The sequence below is a fragment of the Rissa tridactyla genome, chromosome Z (genome assembly GCF_028500815.1).
Source record: "Rissa tridactyla isolate bRisTri1 chromosome Z, bRisTri1.patW.cur.20221130, whole genome shotgun sequence".
NCBI classification, from domain to species: domain Eukaryota; kingdom Metazoa; phylum Chordata; class Aves; order Charadriiformes; family Laridae; genus Rissa; species Rissa tridactyla.
Window position 1 is genome coordinate 23739908 of NC_071497.1, and position 15609 is coordinate 23755516.

The 15609-nt window shown below is 42.1% G+C and overlaps 1 protein-coding gene across 1 annotated transcript; it reads right to left on the bottom strand.

The window, feature by feature from the left end:
• Positions 1-4910: 4910 nt before the first annotated feature.
• SRP19 (signal recognition particle 19) lies at positions 4911-10639 on the bottom strand. The gene is made up of 5 exons (XM_054185446.1): positions 10508-10639; positions 8961-9036; positions 7861-7932; positions 6604-6715; positions 4911-5558 (listed from the first exon to the last, which is right to left on the bottom strand). Exons 1-5 carry the CDS (start codon positions 10549-10551, stop codon positions 5425-5427), a joined length of 438 nt encoding a protein of 145 aa, XP_054041421.1. The 5' UTR covers positions 10552-10639; the 3' UTR covers positions 4911-5424.
• Positions 10640-15609: the final 4970 nt, after the last annotated feature.

Here is a 15609-nt window from a genome sequence, read left to right on the forward strand (position 1 = left end):
ACAAGCATGTTGACAGAACTTTCTGAAGAACGGATTTCCTACTGGCACATAAAAATGTTACGATATTCCAGAGCAAAACATCCTCAGATGAACTCGTCAAGTAAAAATGATTCCAGATGAACTTCTTCGAATTGTGTCTTTTGGAAGGCCGTGTCGTCAATGCCTTTGCTGAGGCTATGGAATTCCACAAAACGAGTAACACCTTATGTACCTATTATTTTCTATTATTGCATCCTTGCAGGAGGAGAATTCTTAAAGCCTTCAATTAGACATAGCTAAGTTCTATCTGGGGAAAAAAACCCAAACAACCAAACAACCAAACAAAAAAACCCCACCCCACAAAAAAACCCGCCAAACCTCAACAGAGAAAAAAGACACACATAGTGTTTCATAAGAAATGGTGCTACAGTGCTACGGACCACTTGGTTCCTACTTGCTGTGTGCGCTGCTCTCTCCCAAGTCCCACACTACCAATGGCAGATGGTCTCCTCCTCTCTCCCCTACACCAGCCACTATGATATAGTCAATTTTGCCATCTTTTCAAGTCCTTTGTCAAAAGGCAGCTCATTTGGTAGCTATTTTACCAGCTCTAATCTGTACTTACTCTGTAGCTGCCTGGGTGCTGACTGAACACCCAACATATTAAATGCCGTTTGGTCAGAGCAAACTGCCAGCCAGGAAGGATAAACATCCTCCTCGCCTTCCCTTCTCCCATTTGGGACATAAAAAGTCTCTTGACTGGATGATGCATTAACATAGTCTTATCTCCTAATTTGATCACTCAGCTTCATGGCTTGTGGGAATTTACTATCTTTGAGATCTTGACTCTTCATCATGTCAACGAAATGACTCAACAGGCTCAAAAGTTATAAAGCAATAGATAAAGACAGTATTTGTATTAAGTCTTTGTTTCTTTACGGGAAAAAAAACCCACCTCTTTGAAAAGCGAGATTATTTTATCCTAAGAGGTAAAACAAACCCATAAAGGTCAGTCTGTAACAGGAAGAAGCTAAGTAAGTGGGATCCAGTGACAGGAGGCATGAGAATGGTTCAAAGCTGCATGAGTGGAGGTTTACCCTGGACATTAGGAAGCATTTTTTTACCAAGAAGATGGTCAAACACTGGGACACACATGGTTGGTGCCCCAAGCCTATCAGTGTTTAAGAGGCATTTGGACAATGCCCTTGATAACGTGCTTTAACTTGTGGTCAGCACTGAAGGGCTCAAGCAGCTGGACTAGATGATCGTTGTGGGTTCTTTCCAACTGAAGTAGTCCATTCTGTTCCATTCCATTCCAACACAGCTACACCTGCAGCTACAGACAGAGAAGGAAACAAGGGAGCCATGCCACCTTTCATGCTCTCAGTACAGCACATATGAACACCCCAGATGTATACGCTGCCCCAAAAAGGAGTTCTGGATAAATGGCTGTAACCATTAAGCACACACTAGGAACGGGATATACACAAAGGCAAAGCTTTTAAGAACAGCTATTTTCTGCAGAGCTGGCCTTTGGGAAATTTGCTTCCTGGTTGACAGCAGAGAACTACATAGGGCCATACGTTATTGTCACTTTCCAAGATAAAACACATTTCAAAATAACCCTTTGAAACCCACTTTCTTTACAGTAGGAAATGAATAACGATGACTGGGCTTCTGCTACAGCAGCTATGTGCCCCCTTCCACACATCCAAAAGAATAAAACATCTATCTCACAGCAGTGCCGAACTTTCATTTTTTGTGATTCCTTTATTGATTGCCTGTGTCTTCAGATCCGCTTAATGCCCAATGTCAACGTTGCCATCCATTGCTGACACAGAAAGTGTTAGAAGGATTGTGAGAAGGATTCTAAGCTCACACGTGCATTCCAAATGTTTTCATCTTTGTCTAGGTACCGCAAAAAAAAAGTACAGGAAAATAACAAGTATATGCTTTTAAATAGCTGGATTACTATCTCCTGGAGTGACAGCAGCTCAACATCCATATTCCTCCTGTCTCAGATGTGGAGTAAATGCCCACTCAGCAATGCATGTTTGCATTAATATTGCCACCTACAGGAAGCCACAGACCACACTGTCTTTTTAGTAACTACACTGCTTGAGCAAATTCACAGAAAACTGTAAAAGCAAGACAAGTGAAATAAACACATCCGTTATCACCAAGTTTTTCCTTTCAAACAAAATTTTTTTTATTGTTAGCATTGAGACCAACAGTTGCAGTGCTTCTGTATTTTTACAGCAGCCCTGTCTCCACTCCCAGTCCCACAGTGGCCTCCAACACTCTGCCCTGTTCCCAGGAACTGAGGGGGTGGAGAGGGGAAAGGTGCTGAAGAAGGTGGGAAGACTTGCAGAAGAATCTGATGTACTACCTTGAACTGCTTGTTTTTAATCCTCTAAGGAACCCAGTTTATTAAAAAACAGGAAATACAGAAATTAAAGTCTGGTTTATAAGCTTAACTCTGTCAGGAAAGGGGGAGTTGTGCTTAATCTTGTGACAGCTCATTTAGGAACAAATATTGCTCACACACTGTACTTACTCTAAAGCCAGCCAGAAATAATAAAAATAAAAAAAGCAAAATGATGAACTCATTTAGAGATGGGGAGGATAAGTAGGCAGGGGTTGGGGGAAACCAGACTTCAACTCCCTAATGGTAGTAATAATCTGATTTCCTAGCAGTGCACTATTTGCTTAAAAATAAAACAAAACAAAACAACCAGTCAGCTTTACCCAAATACCCATAGAGCTTTCTTTGATAACTTGATTAAATCCCAGTTTCATATATTTAAAATAACTTTACTATTTTGGGTTCTTTGATTGGGAAATTTTTGTAAGCAATGCCACTAAGATTCTTTCTCAACATACATACCATAGCACAGACAAGTTCTTACGATATTTAATTTCACAGAATGGTAGGGGTTGGAAAGGACCTCTGGAGATCATGTAGTCCAACTCCCCTGGCAGAGTAGGGTCACCTAGAGCAGGTTGCACAGGAACGTGTCCAGGTGGGTTTTGAATGCCTCCAGAGACGGAGACTCCACCACCTCTCTGGGCAGCCTGTTCCAGTGCTCTGCCACCCTCAAAGTAAAGAAGTTCCTCCTCATGTTGAGATGGAACTTCCTGTGCTCAAGTTTGTGCCCATTACCTCTTGTCCTGTTGCCGGGCACCACTGAGAAGAGCCTGGCCCCATCCTCCTGACACCCACCCTTTTCTGACACCCACCCATTTCTGGCTACTGTGAACAAATCTCCCATGACACTTAGCCTCCACATTTTTCAGCTGTCCGTAGTCTAAACGTAAAGCTCCAATTAGAAAGCTCCAATTTACAATACTTGGGCCTAACACGATCATGACATGGCTGGAGTCATTCCCCTCCACTTACCATTATGCAGCCAAGCTATCATACCAATTAATTTTCACAGAGCTCTCACTTTAAATAAAGTTTCAGGAAAGTTACTCAGCACTCAGGAAAAGTCAAGAATAACTTGAGCCGCACAATCCATGGGCACTTATGGTCTTTTAAGTCTGTCTTCCACTCCTGCTGGCATACCTCACGTGGTACTTTTTCCCATGTTGCAACTAACCTGTAGCACTTCCCTAACTCTATAGAGTAGACGTAACTAACAAGCCCTGACCACATCCAGTTGTTTTCTGTAACAAAAAAAACCCTATTCAGATAGCACCTGTTCCCACCCCATGGCATTCCATCAACTCTCAGACATACTATTTAACTAACTTCTCAAAATTTAGGTGTGTTTTCAAGGCCAGACACTCCAAAGGCGGCTTACATCAGCAGAAAAAACCAAGACATTTGTACACCACCATGGTCAATTACAGCATTAGAGCACAGGATTTTTACTCCCAAGCCGTTCCGTTTTAGCCAGCCTACATACTGCTGCTCTCACACTTCTGGATTTAGCACAACTGCAGTGAGAACGAGAACGCATTCTCCTTCTTTGTTAAACAGTGCAAGACCACAACCACACTCACAAAGTGTCAGAGAGACGACAGGAAACACAACTGACTTTGAACTATTCACAAGTCATGTGCTCTACACAGTTGCGCTATCAGTACCTATCGGCATCAACTTCAAGGGGCACTGGTAACTTACCATCTACTTGAAAGAGATGCTGTTGAGCAGACAAGAAATGTAAGAACATAAGAAAACTCAAACTACAAGCACAAGTAACTTCAGCAGGGATATCATCAAGAATTTTACCAAGTTTCATTACTTTAGAATAATAGTTGTTAAATGTCTGGATACACTCTGAATGCTGTTTTATCTTTAAAATGGGAAAAAGCTGATGAACAAGAAAAATCCTAAAAGAGAATATTGTCACATGAAATTTATCAAAAAAAATCTGATAACTTGCTCACAGTAGTCATCTGTGAAAGCATTCATCTGACTTTGTTTTCATATACTACGGATTAAAAAACTCATGCAGGATTTTTGGTTTTAAACTCCAAACAGGCATTGGTGCTTCTTCTTCAGTCTCCTGATATTGAACTATCCCTCATTTAACTTGCACAGTACATTTCTTAATTACTTCGAAGGAGCCTTGCTAGTGGACAACTGTTCTGACCAACTCATCTCCTCCAAATAACTTTCTGTCCTTGCCTGTGGACTACATAAAAAAAAAAAAAAAAATTTAACTTAACAGATATTGCAAGCCCCAGACATCTGAAATAGTATTTGACAGGTAGAAAACAAAGCTACATTTCCTAAGCTCTCAAACAACAACCAAAATAGGATAGTGTAATATATCCCATATTATGCAAGACAGAAAAGGAAGCTATTTTTTTCAAGTTATCTTAAAACTTCACAATATTATCCTTACAATATGTGTCACTGACTTCTTTACAACTGGCTGTGGAGGAAAAATTAACACTTTTGGAAAAAGTATTCTATAAAATTATATTTTTTAAAATCAACATGTCACCTTTATTAGTACACTTGGCAGTTTTGAAAGATTATTAGCAAGGGAAGTGCACAGAGCCATAAAATTACGTTTTTCTGTTAGCAACAAAGACCCTCTGGAATTAAAACAGTCACTTCACTAGCATAGATAAATGGTTTACTAAGGCAACCAGTTTTCAGATATCTAAGTCTGAATAAGAATATTTATTTATTTATTCAAAGCTGCATATTTCTTCTGGAAGTAATATTTCTCCCACCCGCCCCGTTTGCTTACGTTCTTCCACCTTTACAAGTGGATGCTAGAAGGTTGTGTGTGAAGACAGATTTATTGTTACACAGATGCGAGGCAGTTACATGCATTCCAGTTCCAATAAAAGCAAGCAGTTCTACTCAGCTTCCCCTGTTTATTTCTTGCTTGTATCTTTTCACTTCAGAGTTGCAGCAAGTAATGTGTCCATCCACACTTGTAAGTACAACTGTGTGATGTAACAATTATTCCAAATAGGAGGTCATTTCTTTTTCTTCCCTTTACCTTTCTTGCCTCCCTCTCCTTGCTGAACACTTTGATCGCTACCTCCCATCTTTTGGGTTCTTGTTTTCAGTTTGGGAATGGTTTCTGCAGCATACAGCATTACTGATTTACCTAAAAAACACAGGGAGAAATCAATGTTACTATGTTAAGAACATTTCCGACATTTTCAAAGTTAGAAACTTCAGCACCCTTTAGATTTCTGTTAAACTAGATAAAAAGCCTAGGAGCTCTATTTCCTTCTCTCATGTAGCGAGAAGTTTGTGAAAAACTCTTCTCAACCTCTTCTTTTTTTTAAATTTTAAAAAAGTGCAGGACTGATAAATGTTACAGCAGATAGGCACATAACCTGACATTTTCCAAAGTATCTATATGCATCCTGTTACTCTTTCCCTTCACCTTTTAATGGCCTGAGATATCTGGGACAGAATGACCAGGCAAAAAGCTACAAGCATTTTTAGAAAGGGAGTGCTGTCTTCCAGCAGGAATATGGTTTTAAATTGTCTCCTCCTGACCCACAGCACTCTTACGCTACTCTGGATTCAGTATTCTCCTTACTCTTTCCTTAAAATACATACTACTTCTTATATGCATTTGCTTCTGTTTTATACACTGATTAATTTTCAGGAAAAATGCAAAAGACTAAATTACTTGTAATTCAAGATGAACTATTCCTATTAGTCAGCGTGAAGAGAGCTGTTCAATTGTTAATTTATGAAAAAGGCCAGCAGAATACTCAACTGAACTCAGTATTGTACTTTATCAATTTGGTGTCCATACTGACGCCTAGCTGATATATGTAAGCTAAAAAAAAAGGTGGAATTTAGCCATTCCAATACCAAATCCTCTGTTTTAACTGTCAACAAACAGTAGGCCAAAACTGAACCGCTGCTTTGTTCAACATACACAGAACACTCCCCACAATCCCCTCCAATCCAACCACTGAAGAAACAGCAGGATTGAAGACAACAAGCATTTTACAAACTCCACTCAACGCTCACACACCAACTTGATTTGGTTCACTTACACAGGCAAAGGGATTTAATGTAAAGTTGTAAAATTTATAATAGTAAAACTAATTAAACAATCTGGTAACACAACAAAATAAACAGTCTGTTTTATTAACAGATAAAGTGCCTAACCCATGTACTCTACTCACGCGTTGGAAACTGAGGTAAACATGGGTTGCCATCATCTTGTTTGAGCTGGATTCGTACTCTGCCTCTGTACTGCACATCTCTGTTCCACTCTCTAGGATACATCTTATTTTTCTATCATACAAAAGGAGAAAATTATAATAAATACTGGAATAATTTTCTGCAAACTGATCTAATTCACAGCAGCCTGGAATTATGAACAGATGTAAACCATAACCCTAGCTCTCTAACAGTGTCATCCACCATTTAGCCATTGCAGTAGTATCAAAAGCTATCGTGTAACTTTTTCAGAAGCACTGCTGCAACCAGCTACTGGTACTGAACAATTTAGCGAGTAACCTGCTGCTACAGGGACTGTTCTACTTCCCCATCAGTCTAGACCAACCGACACCATTTTTTGTTTCGTCTCCACTGCCACAATCCCTTCTGGTCACCTAGAGACAGTATGTCATACATCACGGTCTGAGGCCTACTGCTTTTGGATATCATAGCCTCTATTTTTGTTAAAATGCTACAGGTTTCACAGGCTGGTGTACACTAATAGGAATATATTTGGCTTCTGAAAAGCAAAGTCATTTTGTACTGGTTTTTTGGATACCAGTCACACTCTTAGATGAGGATCTAAATTTTTCTTAGAAAATTTAACAGTATTTTAAATTACTAATTACTTCAGAAAACCAATTGCGAATAGTTACCTCCCCAGAAACCCAGACTCATTCCCTAAGAAAAAAGTAACCAACTTCAACCATTTAAAAAGCAAGCAGGTATTGGAGTAAAAAAAATTAACATTCTCTGGTTAAAACATAACTCCAAAGGACTCCGAAGACTTCAAGCATCAGAATCCTATTCCTATAGGACACTCATTCCAAAAGGTAACAAACTTTCATTAAAAATATGCCTTTTCAAAAGCTTAATTTGCAGTTGCAGCTTGCAAAATCACCTTTTATTCTGACACACTTTTAAGCATCTAGGATAGTCTTCTCAGAAGGATAGTTAAATAAAAGTAATCTCTTTATAAGCTTAAAAGTCGTGTTGTCTCAGAAATCTGGGTTATTTCTGCTGTGCATACAGTTTTACTTCATTACATTTACTCCATCATTATCGTCAGTTATTACTCAAAGCAAGGAAACGTCTTGGTTGATTAAAGAAACTCCCAATTGTAATTTATCCTGTCTGTAAGAAAAGATATAATGAAAGAAAAATAGAGACACATACCAAGTCTGTAGTGTTTTTTTGCTGTGTCTTTTTTTTTTAATTACCTCTAATAGCACATTGAATCCAACTGCTGCACATACATCTTGGATTTCTGTAGATGTCGGATTTTCAACAGCCTGTTGAAACAATGTGTTACAGTTAATTATTTTTCAATGACGAACTACCTATACAGCAATAGTTAGCAGTTTCCCACCCTACACTCTATAACTAGAAAAAGCAGATGGGGAAAGAGGAGGTACTTCAAATAATGACAGATCTACCGTAGAAGTCATCTGTGAGCGCTCCTACAGTCTAGAAAACATGAAAAAAAAAGAAAAAGAGATAAGATATCAGTAAAATAGGAAACAGTGAGACAGGGGAACAAGTGAAATAATTGCTTAGAAAGAGTAACTGAAATGAAATAGCATTTACTGTATTTACAAAAAAACCCAAAAGCCAGAAATCAGCAATAGCAAACTTACAGCAAGAACTGAAGGAGAAAAGAATAGAAACCTTCTAAGCACAGCAGATTCCTCCCATAGACAGATCTTTGATTGGCAACTTGCTTACTCAAGAAAGATTTTAAACTACTATCAGAAAAAAACCCCAACGCTAAGCAGTGAGAAAAGCCCTTTAAATTCCCATGAGTCCTTGTTAACAATATTATAAAGAAGTGAGATGATCAAAAACTATTTCTGGACAGATTAAAAGCAACATCAACTACCAAGTCTAGATGCCACGTGCACTTTAAGTTCTATCTTTGACAGCAGCAAAGGGGACAGGGTACAGAATATAGGCATATATAGTCAGTCACCAAAAAACAATCGTTAGCTACCTATTCTTTTCTGCACCACTTTCACATTTGGCAAACTACTTATGTAGGTGGCTAAATGCATTAAGTTTCTCATAACTTCATAAATTTTCTTCATCACTGATTGCCAAAGGTGCTGTTCACATGAAAGCAGACACTTAAACCCAGTGCTCTTCTACCAAATTCATATGCTGACACTAGGTTATCTTCGAATACACTGTAATTTCCAGCTATTGAGCTACGTGCCATGGGCCACAGGAAAAATCAACAGCTTTGAGATTTATTTTCCAACTCTCTACACATTACTGCATAGCATAACAAAACATCACATTTCCCCACCACACACAAAATTACTTTGTCTATAGGTATCCTTCTTCCTTCTGCTATTGTCTTCTTGTTATTCAAATATGCTGGATAAATGCAGATGAATCTAAAAAGAGAAAATAGTGACTTTAAGTAAGTAGTATCAACTCCTTGACTGTTTATGCAGTAGTTTCCTAGTAAAACAAAAAATAGACCTCATGGCTACGACACAAAAGTTCTCACAGCAGCTTAGAACAACCATTTATTTTCCCTAGATGAATTAGTAAGGGCATTGCAAACTCCTTTTTGCTTTATTCAGGACACTGCACGACTATTTGGCTGAAGTGTTCCTTGCATAACTCTACTTTTTGGGGCACAGCATGTAGAAAGGACGGCGCTATCTATCTTGAGAAAAAAAGTAGGCTGAAAGAGAATGTTTCGACCCTTTTCTTAAACTCCTGAAACCTAGAAGGAAAGATACACATTTCCATGAAAAGAATTAAAGAAGGTTTCCAGTACGCTAATTGCTAAGTTCTTGATAGAAGCAAAAAGCAAGTTTTTTTTTGGCTATGGATTTGCCTTTTCCCACCCCCCCTCCATTCACACACAGAACCACCCAGATTTGTGTAAGTTATTAAGCCTCTGAAAAGCTGTGCTTAAAAAGTTAAGATTTTTCAGTAGATTCAAACCTGTCAAGAACATACAGGGGACAAAAGTGATGGAACTTCAATTATTCCTCTTACTAGACAATAAAGAAAACCAACTATCTGAGGCCTACACGGAGACTGAAGAATGCCTACATGTGAATAAGGAGCTATGACTGCATAAGAAGACAGGGAAGCAGAAAGTGAGCAAATAACCTGGAGCAGACTAATGTTCAGCTGGTTGGAGACTGTTAAGGATCACTGATCCTTACTGCCTCCCAGGAAACATTTCTTGTTGCCTCTAAAACTAGCCACTGTCACCTCAGCTCTGAGATGAGCTTCTGCTACTCTTCTCCCCCTAAGTACCTTTTCGCTGGTATTTTCCCCTATTAACTACAGTCCTCTTTATGAGCAAACCAGTACTTCTGCGTAAGTGGCAGAGTTCTGCAAAGGAAAAAGGAGATGGGAAAGAGCAGAATATTACTGATGTTCACAGCCATCAACATACTACACTGACCAATGCCTCCTCTGGCTCAGTTTACCTTTCCTGAGCTTTAAGTGAAACGATATATTAAAAGAACGACAGGACAACACAGCTTCGAGCACTCCAGCTTCAGAAACTGCCGAACAGACCTCCCGCTGCAACACACCTGCTGCAATAACCTTCCTAGATGACCTACGTGACGTGTTACTGCAGTATCACCACACGCACTGTTGTCACAGCCGCAGGCCTCACCCGCCTCCCGCCGTCCCGAGCCCCCACCTCCCTTCGCCGCCCGGGCAGCCAGCCTGGCGCTGGGGTCTCGGGCAGCCGCCCGCCCCCTCACCGCCGCTGCAGCCTAACGCGCCCCCGGCCGCGCGCCGCTCCACGGAAAGCTGCCGGCAGCCCCCGGCAGGAGGGGGACGGCAGCTGGACAGGCACGCCACTGCCTTATAGGGCCGGGCCCACGTTACCTCTCTTTATCAGCCGGAGACGTGGCGGTGGCGGCGGCGGCCATAGCAACGGCAGCACGGACGCCGCTGCGGACGCGGGCCCGCGCCTACCTCACCCTACTTCTCCTTAGACAGGAAATCCCGCCCCCTCCCGCACGGTCCGTCATTTCCATTGGCCGGCGGTGCTGTCGCTAAAGCACTTCACCCTGTGAGGAGGCGCGACGTACGCGCCGCTGGGCCGTGCGCGGGCGCGCAGCCTCCGCCGCGCCTGCGCTTTGGCGGGAAGCGAGGGGAGCGGGACGGGCCCTTCATGGGACCGAGCTCAGCGGCGGCCGGGCCTGTGACGGCACAAATTCTTCGGTCGGTGCCGGGAACGTTATGGGAGAATGATCCGGTGCCGAGGAGTCCCCGTGGTAGGTCGCTGCGCGTCAGGCGGCATAGGCCGTACCGCCTGGCCTGTGCGAACTGGGAGAAACCACGTCAAGGGAGGAGATGCGCAGAGCGAGCCAAGATTCACTTCGAGCTGACTGACTGACTGACTGATGCCTTTGGTGAATCACAATCGGCCAGAAGGCCACACTGCACGCTAGGGAGTGCTGTTCCTGTTCAGTGCCTTGCACAGCGCTTAGCAGAGGGAAATCGGCGGGAGGTCTGGCAGCCACAGCCAGCTCTGCCTGTCACCCGTGTGAGGCGTGAAATCTTACTGGCTGTAGGGGAGTGCAGCAGTGATGATATACATACCCTGAATGGACTACGAGCGCTAATAAAAGATGAGCCCAGAGGGTGGTGATCAGTGGCACAAAGTCCAGAGGCCAGTAACTAGCAGTGTGCCTCAGGAGTCAATACTGGGTCCAGTGCTGTTCAGCATCTTCCTTAATGATCTGGATGATGGGGCAGAGCGCACCCTCAGCCAGCTTGCTGATGACACCAAACTGGGAGTAGGGGCTGGTACACCAGAGGGTCATTCTGACATCCAGAGGGACGTGGACAGGCTGGAGAAATGGGCCAACGGGAACCTCATGCAGTTCAACAAGGGGAAGTGCAAAGTCCTGCAGTGGGGACCAGTACAGGCACCAGTCCATGCTGAGGGCCATCCAGCCGGAAAGCAGCTTTGCAGAAAAGGCCCTTGGGCTCTTGGTGGACACCAAATTGAACGTGGGCCAGTAATATGCTCTTGTGGCAAAGAAGGACAGTGGTGTCCAGGGCTGCATTAGGAGGAGTGTTGCCAGCAGGTCAGGGGAGGTGATCCTTCCCCTCTAATCAGCACTGGTGAGGCCACACCTGGAGTGCTGGGTCCGGTTCTGGGCTCCCCAGTACGAGAGAGACATGGCCATACTGGAGAGAGTCCAGCAAAAGGCCACCAAGATCATGAAGGGACTGGAGCATCTCTGCTAGGAGGAAAGGCTGAGGGAGTTGGGACTGTTCAAGCCTGGAGAAGAGAAGGCTCAGGGAGGTCTTATCAATTTATATAAATACCTGCAGGGAGGGTGGAAAAAGAGCAGAGCCAGGCTTTTTACAGTGGTGCCCAGTGACAGGACCACAGGCAATGGGCACACACTGAAACACAAGAGGATCCTCACAAACATCAGGAAAAACTTTTTCACTGTGAAGGTGATGGAGCACTGGCCCAGGTTGCCCAGGGGGAAGGTGGAGTTTCCTTCCTTGGAGATACTCAAATGCCATCTGGACATGGTTCTGGGCACCCAGCTCTAGGTGACCCTGCTGGAGCAGGGAGTTTAACCAGATGACTTTCAGAGGTCCCTCAAACATTCAGTCACACTGAATTTCACAAGGCACATTTTGTGCAGTTACTCTCACCAGTTAAAATTCATGCAGCAGCTACGTACTAGGACAAAGAACTGAAGGCAATTATTGAATATTTATCCATGTTCTTAAATTTTTTTTCTGCTCCACCAAAGCATGCAGCTCCCCATGATGAAATACGGAAGAGGAGGGTGCTGAGACCCAGTGCAACGCAGTGGTATTCTTAGGGAAGAACTGCCAGTACAGTCATGAAAACTTGAAGAGCTACGGAAAACCTTCAGAAAGAATCAGCATTTGGCACCGATTAACAAATTATTTGTCTATTCATTCTTTTAAATGATGGGCAGTTTTGTTGTCTCCTGTCTTTGTTCTCATTATGTCAGGAGTGAATACACTGTACAAAGTACAACAGAAAATATGAACAGTACAAGTGTGCAGCCTCAGCAGTAGCAGCTTTCAAAAATGTGACTGCAGCTGTCCGGTAGCAAGTCAGCGATTTGGCAGCACCTCACAAACATGACTCAACAAGCTCCTCAGCTAAAAAAATGGTTATATAAACAAGGTGTGTCAAGTTACGAAGGAATAGTTGATGCAACAGTTGTCCAGTGCTAAAGACAGATTTCTGGGGGGTTATCTCCCAATTACTATCAAGCTGGCTGATACAGTGTTAAGTGTACCTCTCTAAGAGGTAATCTGTTACAAATAATTACTTACACATCTTTTGCTTACCAAAAAAATGTTCTCATCTTGTTAACACTGGCTTGGTAACAGATTTCCTATGTTGTTCTTTCTTTGCTGTTTTTCTTTTAAAATCTCCATTGCATACACACTTGTGTATCTATTAAATGACTTTCCATTGAGATCCCCACCAACTGAGAAGTGTTAGAGCTGTCCTTACCTTGGGAGTTGTTCTGTTGTCCAGATTGTCAGTGCTTATATCTGCGCATCAGCCACAGTGACAGAAGCTTGTCCGTCAGCTCTTGTCACCTGCATTCAGCAAGACCAAGGTGGGCTGTAGGGGAGGGAAGGAGGGAGGTGGTCAGGTCATCGGCCTTTGTAGCCTTGGCCTGCAAGTATTTCCCTTGCATGCCTCCTGCATGGCAATCAGATCCCATAGCGGTCGGGCTGTGCTTTCCAAACACCAGGCTGTGGTCCCTGTCCCTGTGACTGGGGAGAAGGTGGTCTTATCTTAAAGCTAATAAAGGCTTCAAGAACCATTTGTGCCATTTAATTCTGTGTACAGTGTGAACTGTGGGCAGACTAGATTTCATTGTATTCATTGTGTCTCTGTGTGGGCATGCAGTATGCAGGGCATACTTATGATGTGACCATTGCATGAAACATCACTAAACCACGTTGCAAACCAAGCTGATTGCTGTTTGGTTATGTCAAATCATATGCATAGCCCTTTCCTTCTGGGACACATAGGTTCGAACCCACCAAAAGAGCATAAATGTAGATCTCCCTCTGAAGGACACTGCTCTAGCAGAGCTTACATTGAAGAACAATCTAATGCTTTTAGGAATAAACGCAAAGAAATATTTATTTGGTATTACCGTAGCTTCATATACAATTAAATAAAAAATAGGCTAAAACTTAATGAACCCTGTTCCCCCCCCACCAGCCCTTGGATTTCTGGAGTGTTTTTAGCTTCTCAGTTACTTGGTAAAGCAATTTCTGGTGCATTATGGATTACCACTGGACAGCACCTTGAGAAACGCTGCTCCAACATTGCATTAAAGAAGGTGTTGAACACAGCTGCAGTTTGTGAGTGGCACAGTACCATTGTTGCATATTAAGTGTGCTCTTAGTCACTCCACTTAATTCACGCCACTGAGAAAGATGTTGTGTATTTGTTTGATGTTATATTTGACAATTGCATGTTATTTTTTCCTTTGAATTCATACAGCTTTTTAATACCAACAGATTAATAGCTTATCTTTTAAAACAATATTTAAACTTACTGTAACAGAACAAAAGCTACATAGCCTGTGTCAGTATTTGTGGCGATGACAAAAATTATTTTCAGCATCTTTTTCAGATGGAAAAATAATTAAAAAAATGTTGGAAATGGAGTTTGTGGGGCTACAGATTAGATCATGTGGCATACATGACTAACCACAATGGGGGAAGCACGTCTTCTTTCCTGCAGATGCTATTATTACACACCAGTCTCTTTTATTGGTGCTAGAATTCACAATATCTTGAAACTAGCGTGCCTAAAATGAAGCACCGGGTACAGACACGTCAATTTAATCCCCATCATCACTGTAGAATGACTTCATTAAGTATATGGCATCCAGTCACTGTATTTGTACTAGTGCCATAAGAAATACATTTCAAACTTGAATTCTGCATATTTCTAGCCTGAGGAATTCAGAGACAGAAGTAGGTCACAAAGCACACTAGCTCAGGCACGTTGTAGCTGCATGCGCTTCCCGAATATCTGCTGTCCCTGACCTCAGAAAATGAATGATGAAGCAATCAAACCTTGACAGCTTTTAAACACTTTAAAGCCATACAAAGAGAACATATAATTCCTGGTGAGGATAGGACTCATGTATGTCTGCAACAAAATTTCAAGATTGCAAGTAATGCCTTTGGTTAGTGGCAGGGATACTGGTCTCTGAAAGCTGTGTATAGCTTGGTGAGGTTATTTCATTTACTGTAACAGCAGTGGAAGGGGAAGTGGCAGGGAGCGAACGCTGCACTCGGGTATCTCAAGCAGAGAATTCCCTCACTGCACACTGTCACCAGCAAGTCAGGTGTCATTAGTCAGACTCTATTTTTACTGTTAAGTGTGTCTGGGAAGAAAAATAGCAAAACAAAAATCCCAAACAAAACAAACCAGCAGCAAGAGCCCTGTATGTGTGAAAAAAAAAATTCAAAGCGGTTGTGTTACAGGCTGGTACTTTTCACCTGAGATAAATGCAGATGCCCTGACTAGAAGGGGAAGCCCAAGAAAATGTAGATGGTTTGAGGCGACAGAGTTCTGTTTTACTGGAAGTGTCATGTACAGATGCCAGTTTATTCAGACCTAGCTTACATGTTCACGTTTATCTAATCTGATGTTACACTGCATAGTCTAAGCATGCAAGAAATGCCCATACAATAATTGGACTAGTGAAGTCATTTAGGAGGAGGTATATTTTCAGCTAGATTGGTGGAACAGCTCCATAGTGGACTGCAGATAAAACGCAGAACAAAGAAAGGGGACATAGAGTGAAATCTTGTTTGGTTCAACAGACATCAGAGGCAAGGGGGCAAGCTGAGAAGGATTTTCTCCTCAATCTTTATAAGCAAGGATTCAAAAAATATATTTTTTAAATAAAATATAGGAGCTGGGAAAAAAAAAGAAA